This window comes from Miniopterus schreibersii, assembly GCF_964146895.1.
Source record: "Miniopterus schreibersii genome assembly, chromosome: 2".
Taxonomy (NCBI): domain Eukaryota; kingdom Metazoa; phylum Chordata; class Mammalia; order Chiroptera; family Miniopteridae; genus Miniopterus; species Miniopterus schreibersii.
Genome location: NC_138102.1, coordinates 83,123,762 through 83,149,521, shown reverse-complemented (window position 1 = coordinate 83,149,521; position 25,760 = coordinate 83,123,762). Strand labels below are relative to the sequence as shown.

The 25,760-nt window shown below is 37.3% G+C and overlaps 1 protein-coding gene across 1 annotated transcript in view; it reads left to right on the top strand.

Annotated features, from left to right (window-relative positions):
* Positions 1-21,250, top strand: part of SGCG (sarcoglycan gamma) — a 117,435-nt gene extending 96,185 nt beyond the window's left edge. Inside the window, exons 7-8 of the mRNA XM_081129376.1 lie at positions 17,202-17,325; positions 20,066-21,250. Of these exons, the coding sequence (XP_080985502.1) occupies positions 17,202-17,325; positions 20,066-20,239 (298 nt within the window). The 3' untranslated portion in view covers positions 20,240-21,250. The remainder of the gene's footprint in view (positions 1-17,201; positions 17,326-20,065) is intronic.
* Positions 21,251-25,760: the final 4,510 nt, after the last annotated feature.

The following is a 25,760-nucleotide window of genomic DNA, read 5'->3' as shown; positions in this document are numbered from 1 at the left end:
ACCTGTTTAAATCTTCCTCTATTTCTTTTTTCAGTGTCATGTAGTTTTCTGAGTACAGGTCTTTTACATCCTTGGTTAAGTTTATTCCTAGGTATCTTTTTTTTTTTTAGTTGCAATGGTAAATGGTATTGCTTTTTTAGTTTCTCTCTCTGAAAGTTCATTGTTGGTGTATAAGAATGCCATTGATTTCCGGATGTTGATTTTGTATCCAGCTACCTTGCCAAATTCGTTTATCAAATCTAGTAGTACTTTGATGGAGTCTTTAGGGTTTTCTATGTACAATATCATGTCATCTGCAAATAATGACAGTTTTACTTCCTCCTTTCCAATTTGGATACCGTTTATGTTTTCCTCCTGTCTGATGGCTATGGTGAGGACTTCCAGTACTATGTTGAATAAGAGTGGTGAAAGTGGACATCCCTGTCTTGTTCTGGTTTTTAATGGAAATGGTTTTAGTTTTTGCCCATTGAGTATGATGTTGGCTGTAGGTCTGTCGTATATGGCCTTTATTATGTTGAGGTATGATCCCTCTATTCCCACTTTGCTGAGAGTTTTTATCAGAAATGGGTGCTGGATTTTGTCGAATGCTTTTTCTGCGTCTATTGATATGATCATATGATTTTTGTCCTTCATTTTGTTTATGTGATGTATCACATTTATTGATTTGTGGATGTTGTATCAGCCTTGCATCCCCGGAATAAATCCCACTTGGTCATGACGTATAATCTTTTTAATGTATTGCTGGATCCGGTTTGCTAGTATTTTAGTGAGGATTTTAGCATCTATGTTCATCAGGGATATTGGACTGTAATTTTCTTTCTTTGTAGTGTCTTTATCTGGTTTTGGGATTAGGATGATGCTGGCCTCATAAAAAGAATTTGGGAGTTTTCCCTCCTCTTGAATTTTCTGGAATAGTTTGAGTAGAATAGGTGTTAATTCTTTGAATGTTTGGTAAAATTCGCCTGTAAATCCATCTGGTCCAGGACTTTTGTTTGCTGGGAGTTTTTTGATTACTGCTTCAATTTCATTAGTTGTTATCGGCCTATTCAGGTTTTCTGCCTCTTCTTGATTCAGCTTTGGAAGGTTGTATGCTTCTAGGAATTTGTCCATTTCCCCCATGTTGTCCAATTTGTTGGCATACAGTTGCTCATAATATTTTCTTACAATCCTTTGTATTTCTTTTGGATCAGTTGTTACATCGCCTCTTTCATTTCTGATTTTATTTATTTGGGTCCTCTCTCTTTGTTTCTTAGTGAGTCTGGCTAAAGGTGCATCAATCGTATTTACCTTTTCAAAGAACCAGCTCTTGGTTTCATTGATTTTTTGTATTGTTTCTTTAGTCTCTATGTCATTAATCTCTGCTCTGATTTTTATTATTTCCTTCCTTCTACTTGCTCGGGGCTTTTCTTGCTGTTCTCGTTCTAGTTCTTTTAGTGTTGTGTTCAATGCTTCATTAGATCTTTTTCTTGTTTCTTGAGATAGGCCTGTAACTATATGAATTTTCCTCTCAAGACTGCTTTTGCCGTGTCCCATAGGTTTTGAGTTGTTGTCTGTTCATTGTCGTTACTTTCCATGAAGTGTTTGATTTCTTCTTTGATCTCCTTGGTAACCCATTCATTGTTTAATAACATGCTATTTAGCCTCCATGTGTTTGAATATTTTTGAGATTTTTATAGTGGTTGATTTCTAGTTTCATGGCATTGTGATCCGAGAAGATGCTTGATATGATTTTAATCTTCTTATATTTGTAGAGACTTGCCTTGTGCCCTAACATGTGGTCTATTTTTGAGAATTTTCCACGTCCACTTGAGAAGAATGTGTACTCTGCTGCTTTGGGGTGAAATGTTCTATAAATGTCAATTAAATCCATTAGGTCTAGTGATTCATTTAAGGTCTGCGTTTCCCTGTTGATTTTTTCTTGAAGATCTGTCCAATGCTGCCAGTGGGGTGTTAAAGTCCCCCACTGTGAGTGTGTTGCTTTCAATCTCCCCTTTGAAGTCCCCCAAGAGACTTTTTATATATTTAGGTGCTCCTGTATTGGGTGCATAAATGTTCATAAGGGTTATTTTCTCCTGTTGGATTGATCCCTTTAGTAATATGTAGTGACCATCTTTGTCTCTCATTATGGTTTTTATTTTGATGTCTATTTTGTCAGAAATAAGAATTGCTACTCCAGCTTTCTTTTCCTTTCCATTTGCATGGAATATTTTACTCCACCCCTTCACTTTTATCCTGTGTGAGTCTTTTGCTCTCAGGTGGGTCTCTTGTAGACAGCATATATTTGGGTCCTGTTTTCTTATCCATTCAGCTACCCTATGTCTTTTGATTGGCCCATTTATTCCATTTACATTTAAAGTTACTATTGATATCAACTTATTTAAAGCCATTTTCCCCCTTTATGCTGATGTACCTTTCTCTCACTATTACTTCTTTTTCTTAAAGCAGTCCTTTTAGCATTTCTTGTAATGCTGGTTTGGTGGTACTGAACTCTTTTAGTCTTTTAGTCCACCTTCAAATTTAAATGATAGCCTTGCAGGATAAAGCAATCCTGGTTGCATGTTCTTGCTTTTCATTACTTGCAGAACTTCATGCCACTCCCTTCTGGCCTGAAGAGTCTCTGTTGAGTAATCCGCTGTCAGCCTTATGGGGGTTCCCTTGTAGGTCACTGCTTGTCTCTCTCTTGCAACCCTTAATATTTTCTCTTTGTCCTTGACATTTGCCATTTTAATTATGATGTGTCTTGGAGTGGGTCTCTTTGGATCCCTCTTGTTTGGAACCCTCTGTGCTTCCTGAACTTGTGTGGCTTTCTCCTTTGCCAGCCTAGGGAAATTTTCTATTATTATTTCTTCCACCAAGTTCTCTATCCCTTGCTCTCTTTCCTCCCCCTCTGGCACTCCTATAATGAGAATGTTGTTTTGCTTCATGTTGTCCCAAAGTTCCTTTAAACTGTCCTCATGCTTTTTAAGTGTTTTTTCTTTTTGCTGCTCTGAATGTGTGATTTTCTCTACTTTGTCTTCTAAGTCACTTATTCTATCCTCTGCTTCATTGAGCCTGCTTTTAATTCCTTCCAGTGCATTCTTGATATCAGATACAGCATTCTTTATCTCTGTCTGAGTTTTATTTATGGTCTGTATCTCTTTTTTCATGTTTTCACTAAGGTTCTCGATCTTATCATCTATAGTCTTCTTAAGTTCCTTGAACATCTTCATCATCAATACTCTGAACTCTGTTTCTGATAACTTGCTCAACTCCATCTCATCAACGTCTTTTTCTGGCGATGTTTCCTTTTCTTTAATTTTGGGGTTGTTTCTTTATCTCCCCATTTTGGTAGGTCTTAGTGCTTATATCTATATATTAGATATATTTGCTGTGTCCCAGTCTTGTGGCGCGGGATTTTGTCTTGTGGGTCCAGTGGAACCCAGAGGTGTATTTGTTGTTAATACTGGTGAAAATTTAGAAAATAATAATAAACTAAAAGATAAAAAATAGAGAAGCTACTGGGAGATAACAGAAGCAGAGAAAAGATTCTGAACGAAGGGCCAGCACAAAATTAAGGGAGAGAATAGGAATAGGGTAATAGTTGAAAATGAGAAAACAAAAATACAATAAATAGAATAAGAGAAACTAACAATCGGATAGGAAAACTGAAGGGGGCAAAATGAAAGAATGAAAGAAAAGTGGAAAAAGAAAGAAGAAAAAGAAGAAAAAAGTTATACCAATGAATTGAGAGGAAAGAGAGATAAAGCCCAGGTAGGCAGGGAGTCTGGTAAGAGATTTGGGGGAAACTATAGAGGAAAGCAGTAAACTTGGTTATAATGATAAAGTCCCAGTCCTTAAGCAGGGATATCAAGAAAGTCTTGGTAGTAGAAGCAAGGATAAAACAAAACAAAGCAAGTAATGAAAACAAAACCAAAAACAAGCTAAGCAAGACAAAATTACTTTATAAAAAAAAAATTAGTTAAAAAGTGTTTTTTTAAAAAAAAATTAAAAATGAAAAGATAAAGATTTTTATAAAATTTAAAAAAGAAGAAAAAACAAATTTTCTCCCCTTTCTCTCCTTCCTAAGGAAAAAAGAGAAAAAATAAACCCACAAACAAAAAAAACCCCAAAACCCAAAAATCCGAAAACCAAACAAAACAAAAAAACAGCAGAGAGAAAGGTAATCAATCAGGTGTGTTTTTTCTGGCCAACTTATGTTGTCTGAGGGTCACTGTTTTTTGTGATTTCAGTTCTCCTGGGAGGTACTTATCTATTACCCAATGTGAGGAGCCGTCTAGGTTTGGCTCTGGTGTCCTTAGGTAGATGGTTGATCTGAGGCTCTCTGTGGGCCACCTCTTCTTGTCAGCTATTTTGCAACCTTGTAGTTGCCTGGTCTTGCTCCAGAGTCTTCTGCAGAGTCTTTAGGGTACAGGGTGGCTAGTGTAGTCCAGGGTATCACTCCCATTAGAGGTGTCGCTGTCAGGCTCTCACTTTGCAGGAGTTATTCTCTGCTCCACCGCCAGCTCCTCAGTCCCTACCCTGTCCTCTGATTCTAGTCCCCCAAGCTCTGGCCTGCTACAGCTTCAGATTGATTTCAGCCTGTTGCCTCTTCTGTCTCAGCCGTTTCAGCAGCCAGGGCCCAGTGGGTTCGATTCAGAACAAATTCTGGTGGGCCCTTTGCCTGCCCAGCCCCCAGCAGGGGTTTTCAGTGTTTCCTCCAGCTCCCAAACAATAGTCCCCAGGAGTCTTATTCTTGCAGAGTCCTCCTATGAGCTGCTCTCCCTTCCCCCTCAGGACTGTGCCCTACGGGGGTGTCTGGGGCTTCCGTGAGCAGGACCCGCCCCTTTCCTGTTGGGGGTGGTGCTCCTGGTTGCAGGAGAGGCCGGCCGGCTCCGCCCCTCCCTGCTCAGCTCTGGTTGGCTGGTCGCACTTGTCCCGCCCCTCAGACCATCTACTGTGCAGATCCCAGTTGCAGCCTCTGCTGCTCTGTCTGTGCAGTGCACGCAGGGAAGGTGGGAACCAGTTCCGCAATCAAACTCGCAAAAGCACAAAGCAACCCTCAGGCAGAGAGCCCGCCTTGCAAGGTCCCGCCGCCCTTACTCCAAGGCACCCAGGGGGAGGGCACCCAAAGTCAGCTCCATGCAGCTCTCCACACCACTGGTCTAAGCAAAGCTGGAGCGGCTTCACACGCCACCATGGCGCCCCTCAGGGCTGGTCACAGGTCCCAGCCTCTTGGCACCCTGGAGCTCAGGGCAGGAGGACACTCTCCGGGCTGGTTGCAGAAGCCAGTCTCCCAGCACTGGGAGCTCAGGGCGGGAGGGCTCCTCCCCTCCGCCACGCCACGCATATTCAGCGCTTTCTGGGGCTCAACACAGTGCCCCACAGGGAGACAGAGGGTCCCTGTGTGCGGGTGCTCAGCGCAGTCCTCTGGTCCCTCACCGCTTAGGTGCCACAGGCCTTGGGATAGCCTTCCCTATGGTCAGCACCCCGAGCACCAGACACCCGGTTGCAGCCGCCCCTAGAGGCTTTGTTTCCTAGGAAGGCACCGTCTCCTCCCGGACTCACTGCTCCCCTATGTCCCTCTGCCCTGTGCGGAGGTCGCTCCTTCCCCTCTCTACTCCAGGTGTGGGATCCCCACTTTTGGAGGCCATCCGCGGGGCTTTGCAGCCTCCAAGCCTTCAGGCTCAGAGCCCAGCACAGGCTTCAGGGAGACTCCCCCTTCCAAGGGCTCCCTCTCTTACCAGACTCCGTGATGGTTCCTCAGTGCTCCCCACTCACACTTCGTCCACTCAGGTATGTTTCTCTGTTTTTTTTCAAGCTGGTTACATAGGATTTTAGGAGGAAATCAAGTCCGTGGCTGGAGCGGGGGTGCTGCTGCTTCTCACAGGGCCGCCATCTTCCCCAACATGTCTGATTCTCTTAATGATCCTCAGACTATAGAAACTCCACAGATTTGTGCAACTGATTGTTATCAGTCTCTTAATGAACCTCATGCTGTAGAAACTCCGTGGTGTAAGGCATGGTAGGGAAAGACGTTTTCCAGCAGGGTGGGGCAATTGCTTCCCCTCAGGCAAAAGCTGCTTTGAAGGTAAATGTCTGCCTCTGCACTACGAGGGAATAACTTGGCACAGGAATCCAGAAGGGTGCCCTCTGATCTCAATCTCCAGAGCCCACTACCCTAGATCTCTTCACATAGGTCCAGTTCACTCTACCCTCCCTCTGCTGGAGCCCAAGGTGAGTAATTGCACACAGAACTTTGTGCTCTGGCTCTTTAAGTGGGTTCCTGCATTTTCAGCCATCTTTCCCTGACAGACAGATATCTGGCTGCATTTCACAGCCAGTTGTTATGTGGACACCTTTCTCAGTTCTTGTGTTCTTGGCTGGGGAGCCCCGCTTGGGGCTTGGATCCCCGAGTCCTCAGTGGGAACCCTCCACAGCTGTGGTATGTCTCTGGACTTTCAGCTGCTGCCCGTGGGAGCCCATCCAGCTCTCTTGTGCCCCTCCACTTCCTACCAATCTCTATGTGGTCTCCACTTTTCCTCCTTGGTTATGAGCGTGCTCTCCAGCTAGTCTTCAGTTGCAGTTGATTATTCAGGATGGTTTTTCTATATTTTAGTTGTAATTCCAGTTTGGTCCTCAGTGACAAGAGAGTGTCAGTGTAGTTTCTACTCAGTCCGCTGCCATCTTTAATGTCCCCCAGATGCAGAGTTTAAAACAATGGCTATCAGGATGCTCAAGCAACTTAGGGGAAGAATGGATGATCTCAGTGAGAACTTAATAAAGGAGATACTAAGCATTGAAAATATCATAGAAACAATAAAAAAAAAATAACAGTCATAAATGAAGAATACACTAGAAGGAATCAACAGCAGGTGAGATGAAGCAAAGGATTGAATCAGTGATTTACAGGACAAGATAATAGTAAACAACTAAGCAGAATCAAAAATAAAAGGGAGTTTTTAAAACTGAGGAAAGTGTTAGGGACCTCTGGGACAACATCAAGCATAACAACATCCATATCATAAGGGTTACTTAAGGAGAAGAGAGTAGCAAATGATTGAGAGCCTGTTTTAAGAAATAATGGCTGAAAATTTCTCTAACCTGGTGAAAGAAATAGTCACACAAGTTCAGGAAGCACAGAGGGTCCAGATCAAAATGAACCCAAAGAGACACACACAAAGACACATCATAATTAAAATGGCAAAGGTTAAAGATAGAGCCTTAAAGGTAGAAAGACAGAAACAGTTAGATACCTACAGGGTAGTTCCCATAAGGCTGTTGGCTGATTTTTCAACAGAAATACTTTAGGCCAGAAAGGACTGGCATTAAGAATTCAGAGTAATTGAAAGCAAGGACCTGCAACCAAGACTACTGTATCCAGCAATGCAATCATTTAAATTTGATGGTTAGCCCGGGTTTCGGGCTCAATCAATGACTCTCCCATCATTGATGTTTCTATCTCTCTCTCTCCCTCTCCTTTCCTCTCTCTGAAATCAATAAAGATCTATTAAAAAAAAATTGATGGTGAAATAAACAGCTTCCCAGACAAAATAAACGGCTAAAAGAGTTCATTACCACCAGTACCAGTATTGCAAAAAATTTTAAGGGTTCTGCTTTAAGAAGAAGAAATGTATCAATAGAGGAACATAGGCATAAAGAATAAATAGCAATAAATAAGTACCTATCAATAAAAACAAATGTAAATGGATTAAATGCTCCAATCAAAAGACATAAGATAGCTAAATGAATAAGAAAACATCACCCACATATATGATGTCTTCAAGAGACCCATCTTAGAAAAAAAAGATACACATGGGCTGAAAGTGCAGGGATGGGAAAAAATATTCCATGCAAATGGAAATGAAAAGACAGCTGGGGTAGCAATACTTATATCAGACAAAATAGACTTCAAAATGAAGCCCAAAACAAGAGACAATAAAAGTCACTACATAATACTAAAGGGATTGATAAAACAAGAGGATATAACCCTAGTAAATATATTTGCACCTAATATAGGAGCACCTAAATATATAAAGAATATATTGATGAACATTAAGGGAGAGATCAACAGCAATACAGTCATAGTAGGGAATTTTAACACCCCACTGACATCAATGGATAAATCTAGACAAAAAATCAGCAATGCAATAGTGACCTTAAATGACATACTAAATGAGATGGATTTAATTTATATTTACAGAACATTTCATCCCAAAGCAGCAGAATATGCATTCTTCTCAAGTGCATATGGATTATTCTCAAAGGTAGCCCACATGTTAGGGCACAGAATAAGACTTAATAAATTCAAGAAGATTCAAATGATATCAGTCATCTTCTCTGACCACAATGGTATGAATCTAGAAGTCAATTAATGATAACAAAACAGAAAAACATTCAAACACATGGAGGCTATATAACATGCAATTAAACAATAAATTGGTTAACAATGAGATCAAGGAAGAAACAAAAAGTTACCTGGAAGAAATGAAAATGAGCACACAAAACCCAAAATCTATGGACAAACAAAGTTCTGACAGGGAAGTTCATAGCATTACAGTTGTACCTCAAGTAGCAAGAAAAATCTCAAATAATCAATCTAACTCTACATCTAAAAGAACTAGAAAAAGAACAGCATACAAAGCCTCTAGTAAGTAGAAGGAAGGAAATAATAAAGATAAGAGTGGAAATAAATGACATAGAAACAAAAATAGAAGAGATCAATTAAACTAAGAGCTGATTCTTTAAAAATATAAACAAGTTTCATGAATCTTTAACCATATTCATCAAGGAAAAGAGAGACAGAGCCCAAATAAATAAAATAAGTAGTGAAAGAGAAGTAATGAATGACACCACAGGAAATAGAAATGATTGCAAGAAAATAATATGAACAACTATATGCCAACAAAATGGACAGCCTGGGCAAATTGGATAAATTTCTAGAAAGATATAATCTTCCAAAACTGAATCAGTAAGAATCATAAAACCTCTACAAACAAATTACAGATAATGAAATAGAAGCAGTAATCAAACAACTCCCAACAAACAATAGTCCAGGACTGAATAACTTCACAGGTAAATTTTATTAAACATTCAAGGAAGAACTAACACCTATCCTTCTCAAACTATTCCAAAAATTCTAGGAGGAAGGAACACTTCCAAGCTCTTTTTACCAGGCCAGAATTAACTTAATTCCAAAACCAGATAAAGATGCTACAGTGAAAGAAAATTATAGTCCAATATCCTTGATAAAATAGATACTAAAATGCTCAACAAAATATTAGCAAACCAGATCCAGCAATACATTGAAAAGATCATACACCATGATTGAGTGAGATTTATTCCAGGAATGCAAAGTTGGCACAATATTCTCAAATCAGTGAATGTGATGCATCATATAAACCATATGAAAGATAAAAATCACATGATCATATCAATAGATGCAGAAAAAGCAAGTGATAAAATTCAACACCTGTTTATGATAAAAAAAATTCTCAGCAAAGTGGGAATAAAGGAATGATACCTCAAAAGAAGAAGGCCATAGATGACAAACCCACAGCCAACATCATACTAAATAAGCCAAAACAGGAAAGTGTTACCCTTTAGATCAGGAACAAGACAGGGATGTTGCTTTCACCACTGTTATTCAACATGTACTAGAAGTCCTAACCACAGCAATCAGATAATAAGAAGAAATAAAAGAGCCCTGCTCAGTGTGGCTCAGTTGTTTGGAGTTGTTTGGAAATGATTGCCGAAAGGGCACATACCTAGGTTGCAGTTTTGTGTCTCTCAGGGCACTTACGAGAGGCAGCCAATTGATGCTTTCTTTTCAGATTGATATTTCTCTCTCTCTCTCTCTCTCTCTCTCTCTCTCTCTTTCCTTCTCTCTACAATCAATAAACATGAACTCGGGTGAGGATTAAAAAAAAAGAAGAAGAAAGGAAAGTCACCCAAATTGGAAAAGAGAAAGTAAAACTTTCATTATTTGCAGATGACATGATATTATATATAGAAAACCCTAAAGACTCCACCAGAAAACTACTAGATCTAGTAAATGAATTTGGCAAAATAGCAGGATATAAAATTAATATTTAGAAATTAGTGGCATTTTTATACACCAATAATACCAATAATGAACTGTCAGAGAAATTAAGAAAACAATTCCATTTACATTTGCAACAAAACCAAAAAAATAAGGTACCTGGGAATAAATTTAATCAAGGGGGTGAAAGACCTATACACAAAAAACTATAGGACATTGAAGAAAGAAATTGAGGAAGATACAAAGAAATGGAAGCATATGCTGTGTTTGTGGATAGGAAAAAATGAATATCATTAAAATTTCCATACCACCCAAAGCAATCTGCAGAGTCAATGAAATTCCTATTAAAATACCAATGGCAGATCTCACAGATCTAGAACAAATATTCCTAAAATTTATATGAAACCATAAAGATCCCGAATATCTTCAGCAATATAGAGGGAGAAAAACAAAATTGGAGGTATCACATTACCTGATATCAAATTATACTACAATGCCATAGTAATCAAAACAGCATGGTGTTGACACAAGAACAGGGATATAGATCAACAGAATAGAATAGAGAGTACAGAAATCAACCCACACCTTTATGGTCAATGAATACTTGACAAAGGAGGCAAGAGCATACAATAGAGCAAAGATAGTCTCTTCATAAATGCTTTTGGGAAAATTCGACAAATACATGCAAATATATAAAATTAGATCACCAGTTTACACCAGACATAAGAATAAACTCAAAATACATTAAATACTTAAATGTAAATTGTGAAACTATAAATATCCTAAAATAAAACATAGGTAGTAAATTCTCAGACATTTCTCATAGCAATATTTTTGCTGATATATCTCCTTGAGCAAAGGAATAATTTAAAAAAATAAACAAATGGGACTACATCACACTAAAAAGCCATAGCAAAAGAAACCTTCAACAAAATGAAAAGGTAATCCACTGAATGGGAGGATATATTTGCCAATGATACATCTGATAAGTGGCTAATTTCCAAAATATTTCAAGAACTTATACTACTCAACACCAAGAAGAAAAACATCACAATTAAGAAAATGGGCAAGGAACATAAATAGACATTTCTTCAAGGAGGACATACATATAACCAATAAACATATGAAAAAATGCTCAATGTAACTAATCATCAAAGAGATGCAAATTAAAACCACAATGAGATATCAGCTCATACCTGTTAGAATGGTTGCCATCAATAAATTAACAAACAACTAGTGCTGATGAGGATGTGGAGAAAAGGGAATCCTTGTGCACTCTTGGTGGGAATGCAGACTAGTGCAGCCACTGCCAAAAACAGTATGAAGTGCTCGCAAACATATGAAAAATGGAATTGGCTTTTGACCCAGCAATCCTACTTCTGGGGATGTATCCTAAGAATCTCAAAACACCAATCAGAAAATAATATATACAACTCTATGATCATAGCAGCGCTATTTACAATAGCCAATATCTGGAAACAGCCCAAGTGCCCATCAGCAGATGAGTGGATAAAAAAGTGGATCAGTTGGTTGGGTGTCGTCCTGTGCACTGAAAAGTTAGTTCGATTCCCAGTCAGGGCACATGCCTTGGTTGTAGTCTCAATGTATACAGAAGTCAGCAGATCAATGTTTTGGTCTCACATCAGTGTTTCTCTGTCTCTCTTCCTCTCCCTTCCTCTCTCCCTATATATTTTTATGAAAATATATACATAAATTTTAAAAATTAAAAAGTTGCGGTACATTTGTAAGATGGAATACTACAAGTCTGTAAAAAAAAAGAAGAAATGCATGGATGGACCTGGAAATGATCATGCTAATTTAAATAAGCTAGTCACAGAAAGACAAATACCATATGACCTCACTTATATGTAGAATCTCATGAATAAAATAAACTGAAAAATAAAATAGAAACAGATATATGGATACATGGAACAGACTGACAGCTGTCAGAGTGGAGTGGGATTGGGTGGCTGGATGAAATAAGGTGAAAGGATTAAGCAAATATATATGTGTGTGTGTGTGTGTGTGTGTGTGTGTATCACACACATAGACACAGAGAACAGTGTGGTGATAGCCAGAGGGAAAGGCAATGGAGTTAGGCAAAGGCCGGGGTATGGAGACAGAAAGAGACTATTTGGGGTTATAGACACAAGATGCAGTATGCAGAGGATATTTTGTTGAGTTGTACACTTGAAACCTATATGATTTTGTGAACTATGTCACCCCAATAAATTCAATAAAAAAAAATGAATAAATAAAAGGTATGTGTTAAGGCAAAAAAGAAATGTCCATAATACCAAAAGAAATCTACATATTCAATGCAGATCCTATCAAAATACCAATGGTGTTTATCACAGAACTAGAACAAAAAATCCAGAAATGTATTTAAAACCACAAAATATCACAAATTGCCAAAGGAATCTTTCAAAAAGAGAATAAAGTTGGAGCTATCACACTACCTGATATCAAACTATACTACTACAAGGCTATAGTAATCAATTTAGCATTGCACTGGCATAAAAACAGACACATAGATCCAAGGAATAGGATAGAAAGTACAGAAACAAACCATGCCTACATGGTCAGTTACAAAGGAGGCATGAACATACAACGGGATAAAGACAGGTATAATGTTGGGAAAATTAGACAGATACACACACACAACATGAAACTAGCTTACACCATATACAAGAATAAACTCAAAATGGATTAAAAACTTAAATGGAAAAATCAAAACCATAAAACTCCTAGAAGAAAATATAGCCAGTAAAATCTCTTCCATTTCTGTTAACCGTATCTTTTCTGATATAGCTCCTTGGGCAAACAAACAAACAAACAAATAAATAAGCAAACAAAGAAACAGATGGTACTATATCAAACTAAAAAAGTTTTACACAGTAAAGGAAGCCATCAAAGAAATAAAAAGACAGTCTACTGTATTGGAGAACATATTTGCCAATTATACATTGATAAGAGGTTAATATAAAATATTTATTAAAAGTTCATACAACTCAACATCAAAATAACAAACAATCCAATTACAAAGTGGGCAGTGGCCTTGGCCAGTGTGACTCAGTTGGTTGGTGTGCCATCCCATGCACCCAAGGGTAGAGGTTTTACTTCCGGTCAGGGCACATATCCAGGTTGCAGGTTTGATCCTGGTAGGGGCAGGTATGGGAGGCAACCAATGTTTCTCTCTTGCATCAATGTTTCTTTCTCTCTCTCCCTCTCCATTTATCTCTCTCTAAAATAAAGGGAAAAAATTTTTTTTAAATATGAGCAGAGAACCTGAATATATAGTTCTCCAAAGAGGAGATATGGATGGCCAACAGACATATGAAAAGATGCTCAATGTCACTTACTGTCAGAGAAATATAAATTAAAACCACAACGATAACTCCTCACACCTATCAGAATGGCTATCATCAATAAGTCAACAAACAACAAGCATTGGCGAGGATGTGGAGAAAAGGGATCCTTTGTGCACTGTTGGTGGAAATGCAGATTGGTTCAGTCACTATGGAAAACAGTACAGAGGATCTTTCAAAAATTAAAAATGGGACTGCCTTATGACCCAGCAATTCCACTTCTGGGTATATATTCGAAGAAGACCAAAACACTAATTCGAAAGAATCTATGCACCCCTATGTTCATTGCAACATTGTTTACAATAGCCAGGATATGGAAGCAACCCAAGTGCCCATCAATAAATGAGTAGATAAGAAAACTGTGGTGCATATGTATAATGGAATATTATTGGGCTATAAAAAGGATGAAATCTTACCATTTGCAATTGCATGGATGGACCTAGATGGTATTATGTTAAGTGAACTAAATCAGAGAAAGACTAATACCATATGATTTCACTTATATGTTGAAATCTAAAGAGCTAAATAAATGAACAGACAAAATAGAAATAGACTCATAGATACAGAGATCAATCAGACTGATGGTTGCTGATGGGGGGTGGTGTTGGGGGACTGAGTGAGAAAAGTGAAGGGATTAAGAATTACAAATTGGTAGTCACAAAAGAGTCATGGAGATGTAAAGTATGCATAGGGAAAACAGTCAGTAATATTGTAATAACTATGTATGGTGCAAGGTAGGTAACTTAAAGTATCAGGGGGTCACTTTGTAAAGTTTACAATTGTCTAACCACTATGCTGTACACCTGGAACTAAAACAAAATAATATTGGCTATAAAGTATAATTGGAAAAAAAAAAGAATTTTATTTTATATAAATGTATTCTATTAAAAAACAAACAAACAAAACAAAACAACAACACACAGAAACAAAGAAAAAACTGACAGTTGCCAGATGGAAGGGGCTGTAGAGTGAGTGATAGGTACAAATGCTAAAGGGGAATATAGCCAATGATAGTGTGGTAACTTTGCACAATGACAAATGGTGATTAGGCATAGTGTGGTGAGCACATCTTAAGATTAAAATGTCGAATGTTGTACACCTGAAATTAATAAAATATTGTATACCAACTATACTTTAATAAATATGTGCAAATCTTTGGAAAATTAATGAATTCTATTATCTTTATTTTAAAAGGAATACAACTTAAAACTCACCTGCTTTAGCAACCAAATTATCTTAACTGTACTTTTATAACACAAATTTTGTGTGTGTTATTTGTTCATTTATTTTATTTGAATAGATTTATGTAAGTATTCAAAACTTATTCTTTATATGTCATTGATAAATATTTATATATTCACATATTTGAAGAAAAGGGTAGATATCTAACTAAGTAAAACAAAACTAAAAGAAAAAAATTAAATTCTTTCATATCTTCTCTTCAATGTGTTTATAGAAATATATAATGCAGAGGATTTTAATCACAGGCTTTTTTGTAAAATGAGTCTTTTTTTAAATTGTTGACACTATTACAGATGTTCCCCATTTCCCCCCTTTACCCACCTCCACCCAGCTCCTACGTAGCCCCCTCTCTCTGGCCATAACCCCACTGTTGTCTGCATTCATTGGCTATGCATATATATTCTTTGACTAATGAGTCTTAAAGTGTGCTAAACTGTAATATTTCATCTTCAAGACTAGAAATGATGGCAAGGGGGAAGAAATTTGCTCTTCTAGAAACACCATTTTATGATATGGTTAAAAACGAGTAATTGGCCCTATTGAGACAGTTTTGTTGACAACTGATCTTTGAAACAAACTAATCTTTACTAAGGTCTTCAAGTTCACAAATGGTTTGCCTGAAACGGATCAGACCTTTATACGTTACTTACATGTCTTCTTCCCTTCCTTCTTCTTCCCCTTCTCCTTTCTTTCTATCACTCCAGGCAGGAAAATGTAAGCAATTAACAAAGGTCAAAGTAGCAAAAATGGGCAATCAGCTAGATCAACAATTTGCAACCTTTCTCATCTCACGGCACACATAAACTATGGCACACCAAAAAAAATATTTGTTGCCAATCTGACAAAAAATAGGTATAATTTTCATTCATTCACATAGTGAAACTAGACACAATGGGTCTGGGCTGCCTGTCGCTACTTCAGCCAATTAAGCAGAGACAAGGTTGAATCATATTTGAGCATTTATTCCAATAATGTTGGCTGTATGAGAGAGCAGTTAGATCATTCTGAAACCCTGCTCTGCCTACCCCCCCTAAGCCAGTTCTTTATATTGGGTAGAAGGACAGGGATTACATGGGGAAGTGGGCAAAAGGAATAAGAATGGGTATAATGGTTTACAGGTTACAGGAAGTGCGGGCTGGGGATTTGCAAAAGGGTGGGGCACCTCTGGGATCCTTTTGTTTTGGGAATGAGGTTATCTTTCCATGATAAAAGGAGAATGGACCGCATTCCAAGGTCAACTCCCATGTCCTGGGGCCTTACAACTCCCAGCCAGGTTAGAAAGTGCTTTTGCTAATTAGAACAGATCACAATTAACAAAACATGATTAACATTTCTTATAACTATAGCTAACAATCACAGTCAACAGAGCATTATTAACATCTCTGCCCCTAATAAGACCAAGCTTATCTAGAAATACCAATGTTTCTCCAAGACCTAAGCCCAACATAATTTGACCAATAAATTCCATAAATGTCTCTAAGTGTTTTCTTATACTCAAACTAAGATTTCAAAATGTGTAACAGATCAGATTTCACATACTGAGATGTATATAAGAAAATCAAACTTTATTATAGCATATAGTGGTAGACAAAAAATTTGCCAATTAAAGGTGGCAACCATCTGATTTTAAAACTCTATCAAATAAATATTCAGTCAATTCATATGCAAATTCATTATCAGAGTATTTCCCTCTTCTTGATCATTTCCCTTTCTCTCTCTGACCCACTTCCACTCTAATCTTACCCTAGAGGAGGATACAGTTCTTTTTCTATCCTGTTCTCCCTCTCATAGATCTTTAAACATTTCAATCAGCCTTTTAAACTTTTGGGTTGAGTTGGGTTGGAGCAACTGAAAAATCTTTCAAGTGATCACATTGTGCCATCTGGTGGAAATTCAGTTTTTCAGGCAGAGAATTCTTCTGGTCCATATATTCCTAGAATTTCTGTATTATGTTTGACTTAATAATCACAAAGAGATTCTGATAATTTTATGAAAACAAAGCCAGCTGAGGTCAATCTCCATCCTGTGTATTAACTCCATCAGCTGAGTATTTTTCCAAAAGAAATCTTTGCATCTGCCCTGTAATCTTCCTAAATTAAAAAATAATAGCAACCAAAATCTAAATGCCTAACTTATAGTCTAGTTTTTGAACATGTAGCAAATGCACGTGTTGCCCTTAACTTTGTCCTTTTTCCAAACAAGTTTGTGCTTTAACTAAAAAGAAATGGTTTTACAAGTTTATTCACAAACAGCAATTTCTTCTCGTGTGGAATGCAAGAGTGCTTAACCATGCCATCTGAAACTACTGCACAGGATTAGGATTCTCTGCTGTTTTATCTGTCATTAGAAAATACTAATTTCATAGACTCTCACTGATAGGAAGTTAATTTCTTTACTGCACATTATTTCTGGATTTTTAAATGAATAATGTACATTTTATTAACATTCAAGAATGATACAAAGATACTATATACCTTATTAATTATATTTTCTGTGCTAAGCTATTTGTTGAGGGATTCCTGGGACAGCTTTTTAAAATACTACTTTTCCTTGGTTTCTTGATCTCATTTCAGATTAGAATCTCCCACACGAAGTCTAAGCATAGATGCTCCAAAGGGTGTTCATATTAAAGCTCACGCTGGGAAAATCAAGGCCCTATCTCAAATGGACATCATTTTTCATAGTAATGATGGAATGGTGAGTTCAATAGATCAAGCTCCTACTGTATGTCTTGATGATACTCATATCCATAAGGTATCAGTATATTAAATTTATGGTAGTTTGTAAAGAAACATTATGAAAAGCGAAGAGTAGAAAATGTGAAAGGGAAATGTCAATTTAGCATTGAAAGGAGGTCCAAGAAAGTTTAAAATAATTCTATACTGGATACAGACAGCTTTCTTTGACTGGTATTTGTGCCATCAAATCTTTTGTTATTTTCAGCTTTGAAAAACTACTACAGACTTTCAGAGTTTACAGAGAATATCAACTCTGCCATTTCCTAGTGATTCAACTTCTCTCAATATGGCTGTCACTAAAAGGTACCTGTAAGTGACAACCATTATGTTACTGCTGACAGCTCTGAGCTTCTGTAATGCCAATAATCATGGCCAGGGAGGTTCACACTAGATCTGGACAGTCGGAAGGAAAACTGTAGAGCAGAAGGAGCATGAGACATTCCTTTATTTGGCTGTGGCAGGACAAACGTACATAAGGATAAACCCACACTCTTCTTCCCGGTGTCAGCCAGCCAGGCATACATGGGGGACAAACTGCACCCCAAGGGACAAAACCACACCTCTGAAAGTCCTAGGACAGTTTTATAGGACCCAGGACAATAGTGGCTCTCAGCCAAGAATAGGGCAGACATTAGTCAGCTACACGGCATCTATTATGACTGTGCTATATATCATGTTTACATAACTGGGGCCAGGAGAAGATGTCAAGAAAGCTGAAGTATTTTCACTTTCCCCACAGCTTCCTTATGCCAAATTCTGTTTAAATGAAAATAAGATCTTTAAAAGTCAGCTACAATAAGGATAAAATCTGGACCTTCAAGTCCAGAAATAAAACATCACTGATACAGTCCAGTCATAACGAGGCAATGGAGCACTTGCTACTCAACATTGTTCTAGTGCTAGATCAATTCACTGATTACCTATTTGAATTCAGGAAAGATAACAGGCCTTCCCATTTGTCAAATAGGGGAAATAATATTTGCTTAACTATGTCACAGGGTTATGAGACATCAATATGTTAATATGGGTGACATTTTGAAATTATATTAACTTAATATTAAGAGGAAGGCGTAGTTGAGGCAACAAATGGAGGCGAAGAGAGGTAGCTCATGAGTGTAGACAGGACTTGGCTGACAGCCTGTGAGTGGAATGTGAAAGTCACCTGGCAAAGCTCCTGCAAGTTTTAACTTAAAAAGTTATGATGCCAGGAACAGATAAATGCAAAAATGAAAATCAAGACATTTGGAATCTTATTACTAAATCATGTCACTACATTCTTAAAATGTATTACCTTGGAATACAGATTGTAATTTTTTAATAACATAACTTTTTCCCCATGAATTAGGTGTCAATTTATAAATAGCACAGTCTGACCCATAATTAAAGTTCCTCTCCCTTTTTACTGGGGCCCAGTTCAGAGTGAAGTGATGTCTGGCCCCCCACAAAATATTGTCCCACAAAAACAAAAGCGGATGTGCAAGGGAGCGGTATGTGAACTACCAGTGACTAGAGTTTGCTGGGGAAAAATAAATAACTAGAAACAAATTGACCAATTATCCATAAAAATTGAGAATAGAAAAACAGACAAATTAGAAAAAATCAAAAGCACATGGAGAAAAGCAAGTACCCACAGAACCAAAGCATTGGGCAATGACCTATTAAATAGGCTCTACTTTTAAAAAATAATATCCATTTGATTCCTTTTATTCTGGGAGTCCCAGACCACAAGGGTCAAGCTTTGCCTGTAATGCCACTAATACTGTTTCACCCACTGCTTCACAGGGCAGCAGTCAGTGTCCTGGGAGGGAGGACAGCCTGCAAAGATCAGTTTGTTAAAATATTGGAGTTGATGGATGAGAGCCACATAAAATAGAGGAAGGATCTAACTTTGTTGGCAAGGAAGAACATTATGCCTACCCACGATGTGCTTTAATTCCTTCTAACAAGTGAGCACCCTAGAAAGGGTAGGGTTCGTTAGCTCAGTGCAACAATTCTTATTGCCTTCAGTTATCAAAAAGTTTCCAAATCTCAACCAATAGCCATTTGTTTGCATTTCAGTTTAACTATAATAGGAACACAAAATTCAGTAGCTTTCATTTTATTTTAGTTGGCTTTTATCTGTCTACTGCTTTTCTGCATCTAATAGAAGGCAGAAGTTTCAAATATTTCAAAAGTTAAGGAAATGGTTGATAGCTAATAGGATAAATTTAATTACCTTTCACAGGAAAATAAAATCAGAAGAAATTCCAACATTCACAGGTAAAAATTATTTAAATGAACCTGTTTCTGTGGCTTGTAATTTATCCTAATGGGGAGAAGATGATTTAGCATAAAGTTGAAGTGGATCACAAGATAAATGTGAATCAGCAAAATAATTCTATTATTACTTTTGTCAGGTAATTCTGAAAGGCATTTTTGTGAGTGTAGCATTATAAATTTTCCTAGCTCAACTAGCACAATGAGTAAAAGTAACAGTGGCTTCACTCCAAATTGGAGAAGGAATTATTAATACCTTGCCTAAATGTGAAATATAAATAGGTTTTAAAAGATTCAGATAATTATGACAAGTAAAACCAGGTGCTTATTTCATTTTCTATTTTGAGAAAATACTAATTTGTTTAGAACATTTTGAGAATTATTAATTTTATGCTTATTGTATACATTCCTCCTTTACCAATCTCTCATTTTCTCCCAAACAGCTTGTGCTTGATGCTGAAACTGTATGTTTACCCAAGTTGGTTCAGGGGACTCAGAGTCCTGCTGGCAGCTCACAAAGACTCTATGAAATTTGTGTATGTCCAGATGGGAAGCTTTATGTGTCTGTGGCTGGAGCAAGTACCACGTGCCACGAAAACAGTCACATTTGCCTCTAAATCACCCACAATTTTCCATGGAGAGCCTGCTTTGTTTCAGTGAACTTTAAACTAGTGACCTCAAGCCTTCACACTTAAAGCAACTTGACACCATGGAAAACAGGTGGTGGATGGAAGTAAGATACACTTTCAAAAGGAACTCAGAAAGAAGGAAAACCTGTGTCAATGAAAGGGTTCAGATGAATGGTGTGTGAATGTTAGATGCAAAAGTCAAAGAAATATCAAAAGAATGTATTTATTCATCAGATTGATTTTCATCAGAACCTCGTGAATTTTCTTTTCCTTTCTTGTACATGTCAATCTACAATGAAATATTGAACTGCTGTGTGGAATTAATTTATGGTGTTCAATTGTGGATATCTAACTCCCTATAAAAATAGCATCGGTCAATACTAAGATGCCCCAAAGTTCTATGAGGTGTTTTCATTATATCACTCAAACCTGTGAGTTCTCGCTTCATTTTAATGCAAAGTTTGTCAAGTTTCACAAGAAGATCTTCATATTTTAAAGGGACTTTAAGGTTGATCTGGTTTTCAATATGTAGTCAAAGGAATAAATTATACAAAATTAATCATGCTTTTTTGATAGTCAATGAGCAATAAAAATCAACCTACATTTTTCCTAAACTTCACAGTTTGAGCATCTTACTTTCTTTAATCCTCACAGCTCTTTGAGGTAGGTATTATTTTCCCCAAGTTACTGGTGATAAAAAACAGTTCAAGCAGAACAAGTCACAAGGTCATACAGTATCTACTGGAAATTAAACTGTGACCCTACATTTGAACAGCTGTTTCCACTTGGAAAAACTTTGATATGTTGTTTCATTCCATTCAAAACACCAACCTACATAACTGTGTAGATGGGATAATACTCTTTTGGCAAGTGAAGAAACTAAAGTCAAATGGGTTTTGCCATCTACCAAGATCAAACAGCAAGTAGGTGGTAGGACTCATAACTGCCCATCCTGTGTACTTACCTCTACACAACAGATAAAAAATTGGATGTAACTTCATAGAATCAGACTCTCAGTTTGTGAAAAAATATTCAGTACCAATTGGTTGACTTATTATAAGTTGCTATGTAACCTAAATGGGACACACTACACCTATGAAAACAAGTTAGTTATATGTAAGCCACTCACTTTTTAAATGTTCTTCACAAAGAGTGGTGGATTTTGGTTTCGGTTTGTTTGGGGTTTTACCAGTTGTTATCATTAGAGTCCCCAAACAGCAAAAGATATGGTGGGATCAATGGCATTGCAACTTTCTAATTATAGGATTTATAACTATAAACACAAGTTCCAATTCATTTTCTAGAGTCTCAAAACTGAAAATAGAAAAGTGAACTTATTTCTAATGCTGTTTAAACAAGGTGTTCATTTAACAACATGTAGCCCACTTATAACAACTTGACTTTTAAATCGCGAGTATGCATAAGAGCAAACTCAACTCTAAATATAATGCTCCTACAGTTTCACCGGGGTTGGGTCCATTTTAAATTATAAATTGGGTCACCTTTTCCATTTAAGTCCTGATTTAATGTCTGCTTTCTTGCTACGACAGTCTTATTGTCATAGTAAATAGTGTTGCCATTTTTTTTTTTTTTTTGGTCATATTTACTCTGGCTCCATGTTTGTGCAAAATAAATATCTTCAAGACCTGTTGACATAACACAGGATCACCATGGAACATTTATGAATTAGTTTGGTTCTCACATGTCAAAAAAAAAAAAAGATGCTTAAATGATAAAGTGAGGTCAAGAAAAAGCATCAAGAAGAATGTATGATGAATAGAACCTTTTAAATATACAGTGTAAGTTAGATTTTTTGCTCCTTCACTATATGATGTTATCGTTAAGGATCTGCACTCTCCAGAGTGAGATAAGAAATTTCTCTTTGGTTAGAATGACAACTTCTAGATAGGCTGCATTCTAAAATGTATTACATAAACCTGCCTTCTTAAATACATTATACAATGCAATTTAAATTTTCATTAAAAGTCCAAGGACATGATTATGCATTTACACTAATGAGGTAGACACACAGACACCCCATATATACCAAGTGATTACAGACCATTGAGTGTTGATATTTTATGCCAATTTCCAAACCAACTGTGTAGACACAAGTTAAAAAAAAAATCAGACTATCAGCTGGAATAGTAAAGAACTCTGATTTGCAGTAAAATGAATTTCCTAAGACTTGACAGTTAAATAAAACACAAATTCTCTCATCCAGGGCTGAACTGTAGGCTCCCAATGCCAGTAGCTCACTATGTGTAGGAAGGTGAACAGGTGCACCTGTTCTGAAGACAGACAAATTTTAAACAGAAAGGGGTGAGCTACACGTTTAGGTCCTTCTTTTCAATTCACCAGCCAGATCAATCTCTTTTCCTTTGGGGAACAGTGAAGAAAGGTGGAAGTTATTCTTCTGAAAGGGCAGAACCCTTCACACTAAGGCTATTAGGTTGTCTGCTTTTTCCCTGATTTAAAATATCACGTTTTACTCAGCTTTAGCAGTCTTCTCCACATTTAAAATTCCACTTTGTTTATTGTGGTTTGGAAACAAATAAACTTTGTGTCAAGTACAAACAAGCAGGAGGAACAAGAAGATCTAAGAGCACTGCTAAGTAAAACATGGAATTTTTAACTGAATACACAGTGCAACTTCAATTCTGTCTTCTTTGAAATCTGGGCTTTGTATTCAGAGTAAATGAAGGTACTTCCCAAGCCACTTATCAAGAGAAAGAATATATTTTAAACACGTAGTTTTTATTTTTAAATAAAATCTAATTTGGGCTTTTAGTATACAGGTAATAGGTCCAAAGTATAAGTAGATAAGTCTCACCAGTCTGTGGTTGATAGAAACTGACAGACAGGATGGAGAATGCACCTCCGCAGCTCCATCAACTGACAGAATGCCTTCACAGGGTGCTCAAGAAGCACTACTATAAGCCATATTTGTTAAAATAAGATAAATGGGGAAAAAACTTTAGAAGCCAAAGATTTAGGAAATCCCACCTGCAGGCTGCAGCTTCAGCTCCTGCCCAAGCATTTCCAGCTTGTGGTTTAGGCCTGGTCTATGGATTGAGAACTTGCCAGTCTCCATAATCACTAGTCAATTCCTGGAAATAAATCTTTTTACATATCTATCTATATCTATATTATCTTCTATTGATTCTGTTTCTCTGGTAGAACCCTGATTAATACATGACTAATTAAAATCTTTTCTAATTCTTTTCTACCAGCACTACAAATTTTATTCTTGACATCTACAAAACAGTACAGAAAATGTTGACTTGCACAAATAGAAGAAAATCCCACCTATCCTCCAATCAGACATGGGAACAACTTTATTAAAAACTATTGAACATTTTACCGACATCATTCCCAGACTCTCAGCACTCCACGCTCTGCCTCCAGGACTGTGCAGGTTGTCCACTAGTTATCCCTCCCTCACCTAGCAGCACAGAATCTGCTCGAGTGCAGGAGCCCATCCCAGTCCCATTCTAGACTATGTGCTACTCAGGAGCAGTTACTCTACACACCACTGACAGTTTCCATTTTTCTTTTTAATACAAAAAGCAAAACAGGGGAAAAGAAAAAGCATAAGATAATTAGCTCACAAAATTTCTTGCCCCAAATTTCAAAATCTAAAAAGCTACCCCAAAATGAAAACTTTCCAAATATGTCAGTTGCAAAACCTGACCTAAATTTATGGCTATTTATCAGATCAATTCACAGGTTTCACTGCAAAATATCAACCCTGATGACAATGCTTCATTAAAAACTTCCTAAGACCCAAATTCTGAAATACATTTGAATCCAAGGGTTTCATACAAGGGATTGTGAACCTGTAACTCTTTAATTTTTAAATTGATTTTTAAAAAGGGAAGGAGAGCAAAACACTGATGTGAGAGCAAAACATCAATCAGCTGCCTCTTGCACACCTCCTACCAGGGACTGAGCCTGCAACTCAGGTATGTGCCCTGACTGGGAATCGAACTAGCAACCTTTCGGTTGATGCATGAGACAACACCCAACCAACTGAGGCACACAAGCTAGGACTGAACCTGTAACTTAAAAAAAAAGTCTAAAAAAAACCCCCACAAAACTCCAACTGAATCAACTATCACAAAAGCCAGACAAGGTTTTCTGTGTAAGTTTTAATACCCAAAAGCAATAAAATACATTCCAAGTGCCGAAACTGAGTTCCAAAGCAGTAAGCACTTCTTTAAAAAGGCCCAGAAAGCTGAAGATCCAGAATTTGGGTAGTAGCAGAACACAAAACTGTTAGCACTGCTCTGCCTAACTTTGAAGACTTCCACCTCAGAAATAAAGACGAACATTTCCTACCTGTTAGGGTTCAAGTGTGAATTAGCCCCAAACATGAAACCCTCTCCTGAGACAAGGAAAATATCAATTCAGCCTCTACCTACAGAAGAACCATATATAAAGTATCTACTTCCAATCCATATGTATTCAGGGTGGGGCAGAAGTAGGTTTATAGTTGCTTACATGGAAAAATAATACAATAATAGGTAACAATACAAGAATAAACTGTGTTTTACATACTCGCAACTATAAACCTACTTTTGCCCTACCCTATATATACCATATATATCAACTAATCTTATTCCCTAAAAAGGTAAAATAAGATAAATTCTTTAACCAATAAGCACCTAATAAACCTAGTACTTTATATTCAATCATAAAAAATCCTACTAAAATTCCAGTATAAAAAATATAAGAAAATTCTATTGTAATGGTGGGAATGCAGACCGGTGCAGCCACTATGAAAAACAGTATAGAGTTTCCTTAAAAAATTAAAAATGGAACTGCCTTTTGACCCAGTGATTTCACTTTTAGAATATATCCTAAGAATCCCAAAATACCAATCAGAAAGAATATATGCACCCCTGTGTTCATAGTAGCATTATTTACAATAGCTAAGATTTGGAAACAGCCCAAGTGCCCATCAGTAGATGAGTGGATAAAAAAGCTGTGGGACATTTACACCATGGAATACTATGCAGCTGTAAAAAAGAAGGATCTCTTACCCTTTGGGGGTAAGCATGGAGGGATGTGGAGAATACTATGGAGAATATTATGCTAAGCAAAATAAGCCAGTCAGAGAAAGACAAATATCACATGTTCTCACTTACATGTGGAATCTAAGGAGAAAAATAAATTACGAACAAGATAGGACCATGGATATGGAAGCATGAAAAAGACTGACAGACTTCAGAGGGAAGGCAGGAAGAGGGCTGGAAGGGATTAACCAAAGAACTTATAAGCATATATGAACAGCCCATGGATACAGACAAGACAGGTGAAGACTTGGGTGGGGGAGGGGAGAAGGGGAGGGGAAGATGGGGAGAGGTGGGTAAAGGGGAGAAAATTGGGAACATCTGTAAAACTCCCAAAAATAAAATAATTAAAAAAAAATAAACTACTAAAATTCCAGTATAAAAAATATAGGAAAATTCTATCATAATATTTCCAATAAACACACATACACAAC